At 37.3% G+C, this 21,211-nt stretch overlaps 1 protein-coding gene across 3 annotated transcripts; it reads left to right on the top strand.

Annotated features, from left to right (window-relative positions):
• The first annotated feature begins 5,518 nt into the window (after nucleotides 1-5,518).
• Nucleotides 5,519-18,847, top strand: LOC143577032 (TMV resistance protein N-like). 3 transcript variants are annotated; one of them, XM_077060982.1, is made up of 2 exons: nucleotides 5,519-6,008; nucleotides 18,031-18,847. In XM_077060982.1, exons 1-2 carry the CDS (start codon nucleotides 5,530-5,532, stop codon nucleotides 18,659-18,661), a joined length of 1,110 nt encoding a protein of 369 aa, XP_076917097.1. In that variant the 5' UTR covers nucleotides 5,519-5,529; the 3' UTR covers nucleotides 18,662-18,847. The 3 variants fall into 3 exon arrangements, with proteins under 3 accessions (XP_076917097.1, XP_076917098.1, XP_076917096.1); XM_077060983.1 differs by lacking the exon at nucleotides 18,031-18,847 and adding an exon at nucleotides 6,546-6,849; XM_077060981.1 differs by lacking the exon at nucleotides 5,519-6,008 and adding an exon at nucleotides 11,045-11,549.
• Nucleotides 18,848-21,211: the final 2,364 nt, after the last annotated feature.

Raw genomic sequence — 21,211 nt, 5'->3', positions numbered from 1 at the left:
TTTAACATGTTAACGTGTTATTTTTATGTGTTGTCATTATGGCAAAGTCAAGAAGCCCCCTCAAAATTATAAAAATAATTTTCATGGTGTAGCTCAAACTATTATTGTATGAAAAGTCTTTTTTGAAATTCGTTCATAACCAAAATTCTTTCAGTTATATATATATATATATATGATACCGGAAATCAAACTTCCAATGAATGGACCGCTCTCAGGTATATTTTTGCACTTGCGTTATTATTATTATTATTATTATTATCATTTTTATCATGTTCTTTTAAAAAAAAATCATTTTCTGATATAAATAAATTCAATTTATATATACATAGTATATATATAAGCATAGATGTAATCATTTTTTCATATACAGTATGTACTTATTTGCTTTATTTATAATTTATTATTTTGATCATCCCGTGTATTATTTTATTATGAAATTAAGGTATGAGGTAGGGCTATTCTCGAGTCGAGTCAGGGTGGTTTCGAGCTTAGGCTCGAAATTAAACGAGGCAACTTAGCTAGGCTCTAGTTCGATTTTGAAGTTAAACGAGCTTAAGATCGAGCAAACGAATAAGCCATGACTCGAGCCAAGCTTGGGTCGATTTTGGCTCGGTTAAGAAACGATCCAAATCAGCAAAGGATGTTTCAAATCAATTTTTTATAACTAGTTTTAATCGAGCTTTTATCAAGCGAGCCACGAGCCCGAGCTTTAAGCCTCGAGCTTCTTGAACAGCCCTGGTATGAGGAAGTTAAAGAGAGTTAAAACTGATTTTGGAACAAACGTTAATTAATCTAAACTGGACCTGCTACCAACTTCATCTTCTCCGGTACCAAGGATCATTTTAAACCTAAATCTTTATTATCACCATAAACTATTTTCACATCTTTCAACCCTAAAGCACCCCTCCACCCTCTCTATCTCATCGGCAACCACCCAAGAACTTCCGTTCAAGACCATCACGCCCTCGCATTAACTTCCCCAACCGGAACTATCTGCTTACCCCATCCTCATCATATTCCACACTCAATACTCCGGTATCAATCAATCGATTTGCTCGTATACATTTCTAATGGAAGAATTTGGGTTTGTTCACAACAATAAGCCACCGCCTGTGAAGGACAAAGGAAGACAGAGGAGTTGGTGTTCTGAGGTGGAGACCACCACCGTGGGTATGACTGTTGTTACATTTGCTGCTTCGATGGTGATGGTGGTTGGCCTGGGAAGAAGAAACATGGTTGTGGTGGGGTTGATGAATTTAATTATTTTTATAGAAATAATTAATATATATATATATATTAATTTTTTATATTCAAATGGCTCCCATTTACTTAAAATTATATATGAATTTTTATCTTTATTACTATATTAAGGTTGAAATTACCTTTATACCCTCATGTGCCTAGCACATGCTAAGAGTTAACTGATTTTTTGGATGGTCGTTAGTCCAAAGGACAAAAAGCGAGATACATTGTCGTTTAAAGGACAGAGAATCAAAGTAAACTTTTTAAAGGACCCGATTCATAAATTGAATATGTTTAAAGGACAAAAGTTGTAATTCTGTCTTAAATATAATCATAATTTGAGTTTTAAAATTTTCTAATGTAAAGTTTACAAATATTATTTTGTCTCTAATCATATAACGAGTTATAATTGATTTTAAGAGAGGTAATGAACCTAGGTCACCGAAATTGTTACCGAAGATGATCACTTGTTTTTTCGGCCAAGAAATCAAGGCCCACGCTTTTGTCACCACTAGCCAAATATTTCTTATTAAGCCCACTAGATTACATTTTATTTATTGGGTTGAGTTATTCTATAAATGCCAACAAAAATGAGAAGTATGAGAAGCCATATTTGATTGACATGTGTTAAGTGGAGACCAAAGGTAAAAGAGTATAAAAATAATAGTACATATTTTCTCTCTCCACGTGCAACTCACATGTTAATTCTCCCATCATTTAAAACGTCCATAGCTTTTTCATGCAACATTATTTTTTTAAAGATAAAAAAACGCTTGCTATATAACAATATAATACTCATATTAAAGATAAAAAAACGCTTGTTATTATAGTGAGATTTAAAAAAAATGTAGCATGAAAAAGCTATGGACGTTTTAAAATAATGGGGGAATTAACATGTGTCTTGCATGTGGAAAGAGAATGTCAACAAAAGTGAGTTATTACCTTTATGCTCTTCTCATCAATTTATTTTTCTTAAATTAATCTATACAATTCAATTTTAAGATCAATGAATTAGATTCATTCTCACACTTCTCATTTTTGTTGTCTTTTATATTTTAACTTTACCATTTATTTACTTACACATTTTACTAAATACAATTATAGTTGTATGATATTTAATAATTTGAATTTTAAACTTTTATAAAATAATAAAGTCTAGGAATTATACATTCGAATTATAAACTAACAGAATTTAAACTTTGAATACACGAATACATGAGTATTTATAAATTATCTATTTACTTACATATTCTATAAATTTATTTATAGGTAATTCAGCCATGTCTATCCGTGAGGGAAGTGAAGAGCTTTGAAGAATTTAAGAAGATTCTTAATATGTTATCTAACAGTATTCTCATCAAACCCCTTATTTTATGTGAGGGGTGTTTTTATAATTTAGAGAGTGATTCATGGTGTTGGTGTTGTGAGTGAAGAGTTTTTATATTTTAGAAAAAATAGTGATTTTTTTGTATATTTGAAAAGCTACTTTTCATCCCCTATAATTTTTTAATATATTTTGAAAGTGGTTGTGAGTAACGGAAAGAGAAAAGGTAATGATAAAAGGTATAAAAAGTATTATTTAATTGAAATGGAGAGAGAAAATGTTGTGAGTTTTAGTGTAATTTTTGGTTTAGAGATAGGGGGTAGGATGAGAATGCTCTAATAAGAGGGGGCGGGGGTGGTCCGTTATACAAGTGCCATCACGCGTGATGGCCTCACGAACACCGCCGCCGGTCCCCCCATCACGCGTGATGGGGGTCCGGCCGTGATGGCCATCACGTGGTGAATACCAAGGAATCCGACCGTTGGGTGTAAAAAAAAATAAATAAATAAACAATATAAATTAACAACCATTTATATCCAACTCAAAATCAAATCCAACTCAAAACACTCTCAATCTTCTACTACAAAAACCTATTTCTTCACCACTTCAATTCAATACAAAAAAATATGGATTTTCCGAGCAACTCGTTTCCTCTAGACACCGATAGCTCTTCTTCTTCGGACGATGACATTGTTGAATGGTTCCCGTTGTTATATAACGAACTCGAAGGCCCGAGCCGTCCAAAGAAAAAAATGGTGGATCGTGATCGTATACATGCACACGAAGTGCTAATGAAGGACTATTTTGTGGAGGAACCGAAATACAATGACGAGACGTTCAGGGATCGGTTTCATTTGCCGAAATCTTTATTTTTAAAGATTGTAGCGGACGTCGAAGCAAGCGAAGAATGGTTTCAAGAATCTTACGATGCGAGGGGCAAACGAAGTTTTACGGCGCTTCAAAAATGCACATCCGCTATTCGTCAATTAGCGACAGGTAACCCACCCGATCAATTCGATGAATACTTACAAATGTCTCAGAGAACTTCACGTGAATGTCTGCAATTCTTTTGTAACGCGATTATTAAATTGTATGGCAAAGAGTTTCTACAAAAACCAACAAGACATGACATTACACGTCTTTACGCCGCGCATGAGGCTAGATGGCATTTTCCAGGGATGCTCGGTAGCATCGACTGTACACATATCGAATGGAGGAATTATCCACGGGAGTTTCGAGGGGCGTATGTTAGGGGTGATATCAAACGACCGACTATCGTACTTGAAGCGGTTGCGTCAAATGATTTATGGATTTTGCATTCTTATTTTGGTGTTCCTGGCTCAAACAACGACATCAGTGTTCTATACACATCACCGTTGTTTCAAAGCGTTACAGATGGTACCGCACCCTTCTGTCCGTATTTTGTCAACGGGAGATATTACAGACGTGGCTACTTTCTTGTCGATGGTATCTACCCGGCATGGTCTGTTTTTGTGAAAGCATTTTCATTTCCTGTCAAGGTCAAGAAAAAGACGTTCAAGAAGTTGCAAGAATCGGCAAGAAAAGATGTCGAGAGAGCTTTCGGTGTCTTAAAGGGTAGATGGTGCATACTTAGTCGACCGGTTCGTGCAATGAAAAAACCCATGATCTCTAGCATATTATATGCATGCATCATATTGCACAATATGCTAATAAAAGAAGACGGACGTGCAATTTCTCCAGATTGGGTTTGAGATCCCCACGGAGTGCCAGCTGCTTCTTCTCCGGTGGAACCTGCAAAACCACCAAACCCGCAGCTTCCCTCTCCAACGAATTTTTTCTTTCGACATCCCGCAATGACTGCATTTTAATTGTGATTTATCTTCCCGGGATGATGGCCCATTCGATTTTCACCCCTGGTCTGAGCAGTAGTGCCCTTATGATACAAACCTGGTTCCGATCGGTTCCCCTGGTCTGGTGGTAGCCAACCCAGCCGCCACTCCTTGCTGTGATGATACATCCGCACCCAAGATGTTCTGGTGAGGGTATGTATGGGATCCCATCTCAAAACTTCCCTCTTTATATGATCATATTTCCGTTCTAAAGCGATAAGGAATTGAAATAATTTTTGTTCAGACCTGATTATGTTGTATGTTTTGATAATAGCTGCACACGTCATGGGATTGGGATCAATTCACTCGATTTCTCCCCAAGTGCCCTGCATCACGATCCAGAAGTCTTTTGAGGGGCATGGCATTTTGTACCGAGTAATTAACACCATGAGTTTGTCTTGTACCCTGCACCACAAACAAAGGTGTTGACCTTTAACAAGACAAGTAATTAAACATTAAACAAAAGTAATAAAACACAAAAGAATCCTCGGTACAAGACAAACTCGTGGTGTTGACCTTTAACATGGAATTAAACAAACATAGGCGTTGACCTTTAACAAGACAAGTAATTAAACAAACAAATCCCGTGGCGTGTTAAACAAACAAATCCCGTTACGTGTTATTTTATTTTACTTTTCTTTTGTTATTTTATAAAGGTACAAGACAAGTAATTAAACAAACAAAGGTGTTGACCTTTAACAAGGAAAAAACAAATAAAAGTAAAAAAATATCCCTTGATTCCAGCCTCTAACGTTATAATCTTTGCTGTCATATTGTTGTACACATCTTCTATTTTGGGAAATGATGATAATCCGATCCTTTGAAATATTTATAATTTACTTTATTTTCTAACAAGAACAATTAGGATTAACCCTTCAATTTGTAGTTAAGAAAGTAAGACAGATTAATTCCAAAAAGTAAAAAGATTTTGAAAATTCATTATGCGGACATTGTATTGACATCTTTAATAGCATTTTATCCTAATACACATGCTGTAGTTAAAACATTCAATTTATCCTACTTTCTTTACTGGTGAATAATTCTTCAAAAAGGTCTGATCTTTTATGATCTCTCATGCATAGGATACATTCAATGGCTTCTTCAAGTTCATGTGGTCACAACAAGAGCTACAAGTATAATGTCTTTCTGAGCTTTAGTGGTGAAGACACACGCAAAACCTTTGTTGATCATCTTTATGCTGCACTTGATCGACAAGGTATTTACACATTCAAGGATGATGAGAGACTCGAGAGAGGGAAAGGGATTAGTGATGAGCTCTTACACGCCATTGAAGATTCCAGGTTCTATATTATTGTTTTTTCCAAACGCTACGCATCTTCATCATGGTGCTTAAACGAGCTTCTGAAGATCATGGAGTGCATTAAGACCAATGGGCATTCTGCTTTCCCCGTGTTCTACGATGTGGAACCCTCTGATGTCCGCAAACAAACTGGATCAGTTGGAGAAGCCCTTGCTACACATAAGAATAAATCAGAGGTTGGAAAACGGAGAGAGGCTCTAAAACAAGCAGCCGGTTTGTCTGGTTTGGATGTGAGGAACACTGCTAATGGGTACTTGTTTTTCAGTTTGTGTATAATGCCAGGAGAACGAGGGGCCGAATTGGATTGGGCCATAACTGGTTTGAATGAAATTGAGCTCGGGATCATGGTTCAGACTAAAATCAGTTTGGTTGAAATTAGTCGTTTTATAAATATAAGTACCAAAATAGGTGATCAGGCTACATCTTTTTATATGTCTAGTAACACCAGGTATTCACGGTGGAGAGGCGGCAACAGCGGGTATTATCTGCGGTGACCATGGTCGTGATTGCAACGGTGGTGTTGTATGCGACGGTGGCGGTTAGGGTGTTGACGGAGTGATGGTGATGGTAGTGGTTGCTCGCCCGGACGCATTATAGATTAACTAATGTGTTCTGAGCATCCCGTTCTAACACTTTGTATACTTTGGGTAGAGCCAGATGAACTTGAATGTATTGTTTGCCCAAATCGACCCATGTATTGGTTATAGAGTCAAATTGACATGCTTAGTGATAATTATTCATGTGGGTTCTTGATCAAGCTAATTGAATCCTCTTTTGTGTTCTATAGGCATGAAGCTAAAGTCATTGAGTTAATTGTTGATTGGGTTTCGCTTGAGTTACGTTCCATTGATATGAACGTTGATGAAAATTTAATAGGCATGGAACAAAGGGTGCAAGATCTTGATCGGTATTTAGAGATCGGTTTGGAGGATGTTCGCATGGTAGGGATTAAGGGCATGGGAGGTGCAGGGAAAACAACTTTAGCCCGAGCTATTTTTGATAAAATATCCACTGATTTTGAAGGTAAAAGCTTTGTTGAGAATGTGAGGGAAAACAGTTAGGTTTGGAGAAGTTGCAAGAACAAATTCTTAGAGATGCATTAAAGAGTAAAGACATTAGCGTAAGTGGTATCCAAGAAGGGAAAAACTTAATGAAAAATAGGTTACTTGTGCTTCTGATGTTGCTGAACTGATCACAAATCACCTGGTTCTACGTTTAAGAATTCAAAGTTGACCTTTCTGCGTCTACGTTTAAGAATTCAAAGGTTGACCAAAGGTCAACTGTCAATTGATGAACCCTTAATATTAAACCATCCTTTTATACATAGCTTTCTGTTATATTTAAACTAGGGAACACAGTTTGACTATTATGGAAAGTCAAACTACTGTGATTTTCTTTGAATTTAATCTAATTACAAACATTACATTATACTTATTTCTAGCTAGCGCATGTTTAAACATTTCTGGAAGATATTTGTTTCTCTTATTCTAACTCAACTAAAAATACAACTGGATGAATAACTTAAATGACTTGACAATGATCTTGAGATTATATATTTTAAACGTCTATGTTTTTCTTTTCTGTTGTAGGATCTATTATCTACACCAATGCAAAGAAACAGTGGACAGTCCACGGAAATGAATAACTTGCTCATATGCTAACTTCAAAACCTTTTTGTTCTATAATTTTTGTTGAACATTAGTATTAATGAATCTTCTTGTAAGTTGATATATGTTTTGGATAAATGAACGAAGCGCTATGTTTTCTTTTTCATTTGAATAGACAACTTAATGCATAATAATGTTTTCTTATAAAGTTTTACACATTAGAATTAGTTGACTTTCATTAGTCAAGCATTGCAAGTTTGATTGACTTCCAGCGTGTAGAAGTAACTTAATAGATTTTGCTTAGCCACGTTAACTTGACAATAAACAACCGCTTTGGGTATCATGCTCCTCAGTGTATCCGATACCATACCAATATACAATGACACGTTTGATCTGATCCTTCTGAAATATGCTTCTGCATATCGGTCAACTAAGGGTATGGGTCTGGACCAGGTGGGTTTTTGCAGTCTCCAGGTTAAGGAGTGGGCCCCATTTTGTAAGCTTCCGGAAAAAAATTGACGGTCAGATATGAAGACTCCATTTTTACTAGTCTAAAAATAAAAACTGTCTTTTTACTCTCTTCACGAAACTTTTCCAATGCTTCACCCGCAGCGGCAGGGAGAGCGGTTTGCAGAGTAGGAAACCGCCTGAAATCCTGTTTTCATTATAATTTAGTCATTTAGGGTATGTTTGGCAAGGAGCTTTTAGGGGTTTCAAGCTTTTAAGAAAAAGCTCATACTTTATTAAAAGCCTTGTTTGGTTGGAAGGAGCTTGAAGCTTTTAGGTCATGAGAAAAAGCTTAATGCTCCAACTAGTAGCGTTTGAAAAGGGCTACGAGCTTTTAGTATTTTAATTACTTAAATAACCTTCCAAAATAAGTATATTTAATACTATTGTTTTTTAATTATGCCAATTTTGGTCATTTTATACATTTATAAAAGATCCAGCTACTCTGCCAAACACTTAAATATATCTAAAAACTATAGCATCTAGCTACCAGCTTCCAGACACCAGTCACCAGCTTCCAGCCACCAGCTAGTTTTGCCAAACATACCCTTAGTGTTACTTACAAATTCAGTATTAATAATAGTGAAAGAGTTTGACCTCGGTTTCTCCAATTAACTTCCTCACGTGTTCTTTTAAGACGAAATGCGCCTGAAATACAAACACCTGTTAAATAATGATAAAGCTTTCTTGGGACAAAGAAACTGAGCAAGATGTTCGAATAAACCAAACCTAAAGACATACGTTTTATGACAAATCAAAATCGCAACTCTAAAATGCAAAATAATCAAAAAATGGCCCACTTAGAATTGTAATTCCAATGTATGTTCCAGGGCCGGCGATCGCAATACTGCTTATTCTCGGCACACATAAACGAGTACAAAGGCATCGGCAATTAGCAATGCTCCTCTGGGCTCTAATATTTTGTTTTTTTTAATTAATAGCCAGTGTAACATAACTAGCCCAGAACTGTTTGCACTGCAACACTTGACTAAACCAGGCTCAATTGTTTTTATTCAACCAATCTCTAACTAGGTCTCACTATATTTCCTTCGTGTTTCATTCAACCCACTCTAACTGATCAATTGGGCCCTATTCCGGGCTTATCTAATTCCTGTTTCTCGTTTTACCATTTAGATAAACCCATGACACCCCATTTCTCAAGCATAACTCTGTTAACTATACTATTCGCCATCAGGAAACAGTTCCAGCTCTTGTTCAACCAAGTTTTGACTTATTAACCAAAGAAGTCCACATTCTCCGAAAGTCAACTCTGGCCAATAGAAATTCAGATTTAACTGAAATTTCAGATTTGGACAAAGAATTCTCGACTTAAACTTTTTTCAGAAAGACGAGATTACCCTTTATGGTCATAGCAATTTTTTGTTCAGCTTTTATGACCAATAGATTTCCAAATCTTTATATACACATTCTGTTGACTTTCATAGTTCCTCCAGAAGTCAAAGTTGACACCAAAAAAGTCAAACCTAATAGAATTGCCAGTTTTGACCATCTGTTCCATAATAACCAAAATATCCTTTTTGTCAAAAACCATCAAAAAGCTTCTGAACTTACCATAAACCATCCTATAATACAAAATCAAGTCAATAGAAGTTTGGAACTCCACCAAATAACTTTTTCCTCAATGAAATTGGAGAATTGCAACTAAGCAATGGCTTAGGGGTAAATTAGTAAAACAACTAGTATTTGACTAAAGTAAAGTCAACAGGAAGTAAAGTTCAAAATATTCTTATTTTAACTGGTGCAGGGCACATGCTTAATATATATATATATATATATATATATCTTTTTTAATCAGAATCAAATGTGTAACGTGTTAATTACCTGTGCTTCTGGTGTATTCTGCTCTGATTTTGCTTAACTGATAACTTATCAACTGCTAGTGGATGATGTCGATCCGATCTTTAGATTGTATTGCTGTTTAGTTACTCAAATACATGAAGGACGCAGTGTGACTGTTAGTACATGAGAACTGTTAGACAGGTTTTATATATACAGGGGTATTATAGTCATTTCCCTATTTAGTTTCTTAATGATTGTTAGGTAGTTATAATCATTGAAACAAGCTTATACACATCTCCTAAACTTCTTATACCATGAGCAATTAAATCAAGAATTCATTAGTTTGACCAAAGGTCAACTGTTGATGCAAAATTGGGTTTCTGGACTTAAATTCTTCGAGCTCGTGCGTGCCCGCACATCCCGCGGACACGAATGCAACTCCGAAAACCTGGGCTCGCGTGAGGTAGTTTTTTTTTTGCACTTGTTTTTTGAGACTGCTCGCTGGTGCATTTCGTAACTGAAAGTCAATGACATTAATGATCATTATTCAGTAATGATTACTAAATTTCAGTTTCTCTTAACTGAATAGTCAATGATATTAATGATCATTAATCAGTAATGATTATTATCTTTCAGTTTCATTGTACTAATGACCATTATTATGATAATTACTAGTTATTATTATGCACTAATGGTCAACAATAAGTTATGAGTTTTATTGTTATAAAACTAGATGAAATGCTTCATTTCATACAACCCGAGAAAACACACAACTCTCTCGTCCTCTCCGCTGCAGCATTATTACGGTTTCGTTTCAGACAAGTGATCAAGTTCGGCAGTCCGCTACTGCTTTGAACCGGAGTACCCTGGGAACAGACCGCGAATCTGTTTAAGGGAATTGTGTCAAACACAAGCCCGGTTCACCGTTATCATTTATTGTTTCTATTTTATTATTTCCGGTTCTAATACTGGAATACCAACACATGTAAACCGTAAAATTAAACCGCATTTCTGTGTTTTCAAAGTGTGCCCATCGTGTCCATATCCTCTCTAAAATCTCCAGAGTAATGAGATCAGAATCGCATCCTTTTTATACATATTATGGAAAGTCAACTGCTGTGATTTTCTTTGATTTCAGCCTAATTATAACATTATAATTTACAGATTTCAAAATTACACCTGTTTAAACATTTCTGGAAGATATTCGCTTGTCTTTTTCAAACTTAATGCTCACAGATTTTAAATTTGTCTCTGTTTGTTTCCCCCCTTTCAAGAGGGGATCAATATAATTACTCAGTGAAGCACATGCTAACCAACTAATCACCTGACAACCGGTTACACTTCATAGGTCAGGTTTGCACTTCATAGATTTGTCAAGTATTAGCATACCTTCGATCGATGGCTTCTTCAAGTTCATGTGATCACAACAAAAGCTACAAATATAATGTGTTTCTGAGCTTTAGTGGTGAAGACACACGCAAGATTTTTGTTGATCATCTTTATGCTGCTCTTGATCGACAAAGTATTTACACCTTCAAGGATGACGAGAGACTTGAGAGAGGAAAAGAGATCAGTGAAGAGCTCTTACAAGCCATTGAAGATTCCAGATTCTATATTATTGTGTTTTCCAAACGCTACGCATCTTCATCATGGTGCTTAAACGAGCTTCTGAAGATCATGGAGTGCATTAAGACCAATGGGCATACTGCTTTTCCCGTGTTCTATGATGTGGATCCTTCTGATGTGCGTAAACAAGCTGGATCAGTTGGGGAAGCCCTTGCCACACATAAGAATGAATCAGAGGTTGGAAAATGGAGAAAGGCTCTTAAAGAAGCAGCCAATTTGTTTGGTTTGGACGTGAGGAACACTGCTAATGGGTAATTCTTCATTATATCTACACTATGGCATCTCATGTTCTATTGGCAAATTATAATGTAAAAGACTTGCATTCCAAATTGTATGGATAATAGCAACGCAAACGGACGGCCAGGTCGGGCTGGGTCATAACGGGTTGAATGAAAATGAGTGATATGGTCTAAAATATACATATTATTACATAAATATTCTCTACACTTTTAAGTGCTTGTGAGCCAAGTTTTTATTGAATATTATTAATATTTGGTTCATATGCGAGTTTTTAAAGATTTCATGAGTCAACGAGCTAAAAAGAGTATTTATCAATACTAAACTAAGTTCATGAAAAATTAATATATCTGATATGTTATTATAATTTTATTATAAATAGAATTCTACTATTTTAACACATAACGTTTAAGTGATTTTAGTGATTGAATTCTTTGCTTTACATTTAAAATATAATAATATTATGTAACCCTTCCAACAATATATTTGATGTAGGCAGGAACCAAGAAATAATGTAGTAGGCTATAGAGTTTATTATATTGGGCTTGTTTAGTGCTTTTGAACATGGACTGGATCAACGAGCTTTGCACACATGATGTAGGCTGAATACAAAGAAAAAAAAAGAAAGGGTTTTGTTTCAGTAATTGGAATGTCGGCAATAATTATTAATATAAAAAAGGTTTTAGTGATAATATGAGGAGGAGACCCCTACGCATCAGGTGAGAAAATCAGACAAAGGGGACAGCACGCAAAAAGAAAGAAACAAGAAGAGGAAGGCCGTTGGTTCGAGTAGAGAGCATCCGGTTTCAACACCTACTTATCAAAACATCATTATTATTTATTTGGTTTGAATATATTATTTTCGTCATGAATTTTTGTTTGAACCAATTTATTTTCTTTTGTTCTTGAGTATGTGTAGGTCCCTATTCGGGTGGATCTAACGTCGTCTTTGGATCAACCTAACTTAGTGCTAGAGGAAATCACACTAAGCAACCAAGAGGTCTCGGATCTAGAGATTATGTTCGGTTGAGTGTAATAAGAGAGAAAGAGAGGGCCGAGAGAAGGAGAGAAAGTGTGTAATTAGATTTTTTTGCAAAAGGTTATTTCTCTCATGGCATGCTCCCTATTTATAGGGTGGCATGCATGAGAAGCATGAATTATATTCACTAAGGCCCAATGGGCTTCTTTACAATGGACCGTGGCCCAATACATACAAAATGACCAATCGGCCCCAAATACATAACCGAACCAATACAAAAGACTAAAACATACAAAAGGGGCCTAACAATCTCCCTCTAGTCTTTAGTATTGGAACCCGTCGGTGTCATAATCTAGCCAGCCGTCCTCGGGTAGTGGAAGTTCAACAACTCTTCTAACAAATTTGTTGAAGGCTTCCACCATCCGGTCTGTGTTCTGATGACCAATGTCCTCGACGGTTCCCAGGGGTGAGTTGTAGAACTTCTTGATATCTTCTATATGCAACCCCATTAGCTCATGCTCGTCAAATACGCGAATCTCAGGCAGATCTTTGCAGCGTATGATGGCCTCCCCTGTTGTGTTGTCAAATTCCCAGCCTGTGAAGTCTCGGAGGATGTTGGGAACAAAGGGCTCTCCATGGTAGATGATATGACAATTCTTTGGTGCCCTGTATCTCCACATGGTTCGTGGCTCTCCAGTGACTGGGTCTCTTGGGTTCTTGTACTTCCGACTCTTATTTGGCTCAAACTCCTTGTAATCGACCTTCGACTGTCGATGAAGATAATCTGGGATCCAACTATCCAGAGTGCTCCCAACCGCACCATGACCTAGAGCTTTTCGAAGATAATTGAGGTCAAGCTCTGGTAGTGACTTCAGCTCATGATGGTTGAGATAAATTAGATCACCACTATATCGCCTAATCGCCGAACACGCGTTCTCCTTATTATACTTTGCATATACAGTCAGCGAATCATCGTGGTAAGGATAGATGAGATCGTTGGCGCATGCAAGACTTGACACTATATGATTCTTTCTCTTTCTCTTTAGTAGTTCCTGTGTCAGATCATCTGTTAGAGTGGAGACGGGATCAGCAGCAGGAGTCTCCGTAGCCTGAACTTGAGCAGGAGGAGTGTCTGGATTTGGTGAGTAATTGATGTAATCGTCTTCAACCCTCGCCTCCGTATTCTGATCAATAAGTTGCTCCAAGTTCTTTCCTGCTTCGATAAAGTCATCCATAGCATCTACAAAGTCATCAGGAAATAAATCTTTATACATGTCAGTAATCTGTGTGTCGTGTTCCCAGACTTTGCCAGCAGAGTCGTGAGCAGCAGGGTCTTGAACGTCATGTTGAGCTAGTGGAGGTGATTGAGTGTTATCTCCACCTCCACCTCCTGCTGCCCCCGGCCCCTCCGTCTCCACCTGCTCCACCTTCATCATAATTATCGTCATCTTCATCAAAACTATCATGAACTTCATCATCGTCGTCATCTTCTTCCTCATCATCATCTTCTTCATCACCATCATCATCACCATCATATCCACCACCAACACCGCTAGACTGGCCGCCTTGTTGTACTAACCTCTCCTTTAGATACTACAGCTTGAACTCCTCGCATGGTCACAGAAGGACCTGCGGCAGGCTATGAACCACCGAATTGAGAAGTCTCACCAGACCTTCTCCAAGTTCCAAACACGGCGTCAAGCCTATCCTCCAGACCATGAAATTCATCTTCTTGAATGCCCATGAGATGAGGTCTGAGGCCGCCTGGTACTTGCTTACCATGTCTTCATTTGTCTTGAGCTATAGCTCATTCAGACGATCTTGCTCTTTTATCTTTCCTTGTATGGCCTCCACTTCTGCTCTAAACGTATCGAGAAAGGCGGAGGAAGCAAGCTAATTTTCCAAATTTGCAACTCTTGAGTTTGTAGCTTCCTTTTCAACATCCCACATTCTCGTTGTATCTTATATCTTCTTGTTTACACTAGATCTAAGAGCACTAGCACTTGGCAAGTCTCTTTCAAGTGTAGTCAGCCTATCTCCAAGTCTTGTGTGATCTGCTCTCAGATTAGCGTTTTCAGAGGCCTCACGGTTCATTAACGCTTGTAGATTCTGGATTCGGGTGTGGAAGGTGTTTGTCAACAATCTTTGATTTTCAGCAAGAGCGTCACTTGCCTCCTTCTACTCCTCCAACACCCTTATCCTTTCCCTCAGAGCCGCCTTTCCTTCTTCATCCTCAAACGCCTTTTGTTTCATTTCCTTAATGAACTTAAGGAGCACAATTTCTCTTTCCGCCCTCGGATTCCTCCAGTGCGACGATCCTATCGAGGATAGGATCTGGAGGTGTCGAAGACATCCCTCGGGAAATGGGTTTTGGTGAGATAATGGTGGATGGTGGGGTGGTGGACATGATGGGTGGTGAGGTTGTTGGCAAAGGTAGGGTGATGGCTTGGGTAATGATTGGTGAAGTTGTAGTGGTGAGTGGTGTTGGTTGTGTTGTAGGTGGTGTGAAGGTTTGGGTTGGGGAGGTAATGACGGTTTTGCTCCGTAAGCTTGTTGTTTGTATTGGTAAGCTGAAAACTGATGAGGTGATATGGATGTGGTTGTTTGGGTAGGTGGTGTTGAGACTTGAGAAGGTTCGGGTTGGGTTTGTTGTTGTGGTGGTGAGTGTGGTAAGGAAGGTATTTGGGGTAGGAATATTGAAATTGGTTGGTCTGTTGGTGAGGGTTCAGGTGAGGATTCTGGTGAGTCATGGAGTAGGGTCTTGGTTTTCTTGGCTTTGGTTTTCTTTCTGGTTTTTGGTGGCTTATAGGTAGGGATTTGTATCTTGGTTACGTCTAGTGTTTTGAGGGCTTGGGCCAGGGCTTCTTTGGTGATTTTTGGTTGGTCGGGTGGTTTGTCTTGTGAGGGAGACTTGACAAGAAACTTGGTTGACTTCTAGGAGTCCCCAAGTTTCCTCAAGCGCTTCAGGGGCGGCTGGTCTTCTTCTTCCTCCTCAAGTTCTATCACTTTGCCCTTTTCAGCCACTTTCCTCTTCAAGTCATGCTTGGCCTTTGTTCGATCCTCGGCCGGCTCATCACTGGAATCTTGTTCACCTTCAACTACGGGTTCATCATCATCTTCACCCTCAGTAGACGCCTCTTCCCCGGCAGGCTCTGTCTCCTCAAATAAACCAAACTTAGGACCCGGCCTTGGTCCTTGATACTGATGCCCCCTCCCTTTGGTGCTAAGCAACACACTGAAAACCGAAGTTTTAATCTTATTCACATGTTACGGCTCAGGAAGTGACTTCTTGTCCTTGGCCTTGTTGGTCCTCGATTGTGGAACATTTGGAATTAAATTGTCTAAAAGCAGCTGTACGAATCTCGGGTACATGAGCCATGTAGCACCACTCTTTATGTTTCCAGCATGCACAAGAATATCCTTCGAGAGGAGTTGAACTTCTCTCTATTAGTCAATGCAAACATAATACGAACCCAGTCTGTACTCATACTGTCGAATCCTCCACGAATATCAGTCAGAAAATGGGTGACTATGTGGAATAAAAACCTCCGGAAGATGACTCTTTTCGAGGCTCCTTCGTATCCCATCTGTTCAACAAAACCAACCAGCTTCTTCTTGTTTCCCTTTTCATACGTATAATCTGGCTGGTCAGCAATCTTTAACACCCGTCTAATGTATGCTTCTGTAATTATCAACTCCTTTCTTGCCACAATTTTTGTGAAGGATAGAGAATCAACAGCAATCTTGGCAAATGCTTAGAAGTCCAAGATCCATTTATAGTAAACGGCTGGATTGGCGGTGATAGCATAGGCAAGTGGTGATTGCTTGAGCCCTTTGACCATTGAAGTGAATACTTTGTCAGCCTTTGTCTTAGGCAGCCCGAGAGCACAAAAATTGTTATGTCCCTGAAATTTAAACCAAGAGATCATGAGAATCATCATTAAGTTAAAACATAAACATAAAGGTTATGTACATAAGCATTAAGTATTTACATCTACATAAGTTAACTAATTTACTTCAATTAATAAAGTTTAAGTATAATTTTAGTTTTAATAAGTTAACAAAGTTATCTATTAACAAGTCAATTTATCCACAAAGTACAAAGATCAAGTCCAAAAAAAAAAAAAAATTGTCCAGGAGTCCAAACAGTCCATTTATGTCCAAGCAGTTTAGTAGCTTTATCAGACTTTTAATTCCAAAAAATTTCCAAGTGTTGGTTTTTCGCTTGAGGGCTCATTTCGCTTCGCATGACCATGAGAAGCGAAACAGATGGTGTTTCGCTTCGCATGTTCATGCGAAGCGAAACCTCCTTTCAAGCAAACACTTGAATGTTTGATTCCTTTTCCTTTTCTTTGGTGTCGCCCAGATCTGAATTAGGGTTCTGGAAAGTTTGAAGGCAAACCCCTTATATCTTCATGGTCAATTGAACACTTGAATGTTTGAACAAAGACCTAAATCTACAAACTTTTCAAATCAATCCTAAAAACTAATTAATAATGATGATAAACAAGATCTAAAGTCTAAAAACAGAATCTGAACATGATAGCAACCCAAATCATGAAGATCTATACTCAGATCTAGCAGGCGGTTCATAAGAACCGCCGCCTCGATCTCTGTGAACCCAGAAACATAAAGATGAAAGGATTTATGGGGTTCTGATGCTATACCGAGGGTGGATAATCTGGATTCAACGGCATATTGGAGAATAAACAGGAGGATCGGTGAAGAATTTGAAGAGATTTTAGGGTTTGAATGTTTGAAGATGAGAGGGAAGAGAAAGTAAAAGATAAAAGTGTTGGGTGAAAAGTGAACCAATACAAAAGACTAAAACATACAAAAAGGACCTAACAGTATGGTTGTTGGCTAAACCCCTAGACCGCCTAGGCTTATGATGAACTTTTGTTAATGTTGGATTTTAGTTTGGACTTTGTTTTTGTTATGGTTTATGATTAAGAGGTTTCTTGTTATTTATTCGATGCATATGTGTGCTTACCGGTTGACAGTTTAGTTAAGTTTAAGAGTGTAGAATTTATTACTTAGTGTCTAGATTAACGTTTATTTAGTTAATAAATTAATAACTACTTTTTGCACATCAATGAGCTTGGATCAACATGCAGATTTACAAAAGTATCACTAGTGACACAAGTAAAATCAGTTTGGCTGAAATAAGTCGTGGGCTACATTTATTTATGGCGACTAATGACACAAGTATTCATGGTGGAGACCCTAGCAAAAAAGGCGGAACCAACAAGTATTACCATTGGTGACCATGGTCGTGATCACAACAGCAGTACTGGTAATGGTGATAGAGAAGGCGATGACAACAGTGGTTGCTCGCCTAAACCCTTTGTATAATTTGAGTAGACCTAAACGTATATTTGTTTTTACCCAAATCAACCCATTTATTAATTACAGAGAAATAATTGACATTCTTAATTAGTGTGTATAGACGTGAAAAATAGTTATTCATGTGGGTTCTTTAGCAAGCTAACTAAATCTTCTTTTGTGATTTACAGGCATGAAGCTAAAGTTATAGAATTAATTGTTGAGTGGGTTTCACTCAAATTACGTCCCTTTGATATGAACGTTGATGAAAATTTAATAGGCATGGAACGAAGGATGCAAGATCTCGATGCATATTTAAAGGTTGGTTTGAAGGATGTTCGCATAGTAGGGATCAAGGGCATGGGAGGTGCAGGGAAGACAACTTTAGCCCGAGCTATTTTTGATAAAATATCCGTTAATTTTGAAGGTAAAAGTTTTGTTGAGGATGTGAGGGATAAAGCCTCTTGGTTAGGTTTGGAGAAGTTGCAAGAACAAGTCCTTAGTGATGTATTAAATGATAAAAGCATTAGTATAAGTGGTGTTTATGATGGGAAAAACTTAATGAGAAAGAGGTTGCTTAGTAAAAGAGTTCTTGTTGTTCTTGATGATGTGGATCGTAGAGACCAGCTTGAGATGTTAGCTGGTGATCCTACTTGGTTCAAGCCTGGAAGTAGAATTATAATTACAACCAGAGATGAAGAGGTGCTCAAAGAACATAACATGAAATGGATACATGATGTCAGCCTTTTATCGGAGGAGGAAGCAATTCGTCTTTTTAGTAGGCATGCATTTGGGAAAGATGTTCCAACTCTAGCATATTAAAAGCATTCACGTGAAGTTGTAATTTACGCTGCGGGTCTTCCGTTAACCATAAAAGTTTTGGGTTCAAAACTATGTGGTAAAGATGATAGGCAATGGGCGCATACACTAGAAAGACTCAAAACAATTCCATTGAAGGAAACTCTTGAAAATTTGGAACTAAGTTATGAAAGCCTAGAGGACGAACACAAGGAATATTCCTTGACGTGGCATGCATCCTTCGAGTTTGGGATAAAGATACAACAATAAGAATACTTGAAAGTATTCTTATTGTTAGCTGGTGATCCTACTTGGTTCATAAACGTTAACGTTTGCACGATCGATCTCTTTTGTCAAAACAAAACATAATAAAAGAAGACACTAAAATAAAGTCAAAAATAAAATTAAAATTAAAATTAAAATTAAAGATAAAATAAAATAAAATAAATAAAAATAAAATTTAAAATATTAGAGTATGCAGATACTTAATATTTTAGAAATTAAAAACAAAATAGATTTAAAAAAAAATTAAAACATTTTAAAGTTAAAAACAATAATATTAAATTAATTTACATAGTTCTTTTTCTTTAGTTAATTTACAAAGAACGATCACGACATGGAATCATATTGATTTGCAAAGCCCTAGATCGCATTTCCATTTTAAAGTTATTGTGACACAAGTTCATCATTGACTGTAGATATTGTCCTCCTTTTTAACTGACAAGTGTTTTGATGCCAAAAATAACACATTTAAAGTACAATTAGGTACGGTGCTTATCTGGTTCCCACTTAATCAGACATGTTACTGATTCCATCATATCTCGGGCCTACTTTGTGTTAACATATCACCTCAACTTGACTTAAACCTTTCTTAGTTGATCACAGTACTCTTATTAACACACTTGACTTATTGTACACTGTACACATGACACTTTGTGCTTTGCACACTTGACTTGATCTAGAAAGATTAAAATAAAGCAGAAGTTCAGGCCATAACAATCAGGTCGGATAATACCATATTATCGCGTAGAGAAAGTCCAAGGCTTGAACAAAAGAAAGAAAATAAAACAAAGCAGAAGACTCAGAGCCTTAACAATCAGATCTTGTATGACTACAAACGTAGAAAGTCCAAGGCTTGAGTCGAAAATAAATGAAGAAATAAAACCGAAGTTAAAATTCCTAGGGCTGACTCCTTTTCTGTCTTTTTTTCTTTTGTTTTTCTGACTCTTTTGTTTTCTTTTTCTTGCTTTTCTTGACTTTTTACTTGACTCTTTTCTTAACTCAATGAAAATAAAAATTGACACTGACTTTCATAAGACTACTGTGATTAGGTAAAGAGAGGCTTGGGTATGACATGTATAGTTACATTTTTGCCTTCATGAATATGACTTTACGAAATCATGCAACCGTTTCATAATCGTATATCCACTAGTACCGGTAGGAGTTTAGGTTTATATCATTCGACACTTGTTTGTCAAGCCTACCTACACATCTATGAATGATCTTATAGCCTTTTGTTCTATTCTTTTAGCGCGCTAGAATCATTACAAACCAATGTACTATCACTTTCCAAATGATCGGATCAAATTCTCAAAACTTGAAAATTTTAAATATACGACTCCCTCTACGAAGAAGCTCCCTCTAAGCGGGACACCACTTTTTGAATTTTCTTAAATAGGAGTAAGGAAGAAATTAATATTATATATAAAAATTAAAATCTTTTTGTTAAGTCAAGTGACTTGATTTTTGTTTTTCTAAAAGTAAATTCAAAATCTTTTTGGTGAGTTAAACTTAACTCAATTTTCTCCCTCTAAAATTGTGACATATTTGAAAAATATTTACAGTTTTAAAAACTTAAAAGATAAGATTTACTCAAAAGAGATCATGCCCAATGACTCAACAACAAACAAAAATCGGGCATGACTAAAAGCTTTAGTAAAGAGATCTGCAAAGTTATAGTCAGTATGGACCCTTTTTATGTCGACAAGCTTACGATCATAACAATCACGAATAAAATGTATTCGGATGTCAATGTGCTTGGTCTTTGAGTGCTGGACCGGGTTTTTAACAATTGCAACGACCGCCTCATTATCACATTTGATCGTTGATCCATAGAAATTCAAACCGTAATCCAGCAGCTGATGCTGGATCCATGTCACTTGAGAGCAGCAGCTGGATGCAGCAATGTACTCGGCCCCTGCTGTGGAGGTGGACATGGTGACTTGTTTCCTGCACTGCCATGAGATCAACCGATCTCCCAGGAATTGACATCCACCAGATGTAGACTTTCTGTCCAAGTTGCATCCCCCATAATCTGTCGGTGTAAGCATGAAGTTCCAAGGGAGATTCCTTTGGATACCAAAGACCCAAACGTGGTCTACCTTTCAAGTATCTGAAAATACGCTTGACAGCCGTCATGTGGGATTCTCTCGGGTCTGACTGATATCTGGCACACTGACAAACAGGGAACATAATGTCCGGTCTGCTTGTAGTGAGATACATGATGTGCCTCGGATAACCCTCACAACGAAGCTTTAATTAAAACGAAAATCCTAACCACACAACCGGCAAGTG

The sequence above is a fragment of the Bidens hawaiensis genome, unplaced genomic scaffold (genome assembly GCF_021521415.1).
Source record: "Bidens hawaiensis isolate Kalapana, Puna unplaced genomic scaffold, B.hawaiensis_p1.1 tig00028457_1, whole genome shotgun sequence".
In the NCBI taxonomy this organism is placed as follows: domain Eukaryota; kingdom Viridiplantae; phylum Streptophyta; class Magnoliopsida; order Asterales; family Asteraceae; genus Bidens; species Bidens hawaiensis.
Note: the sequence above shows the minus strand (reverse complement) of the source record. Positions and strands in the feature narration are given on the sequence as shown.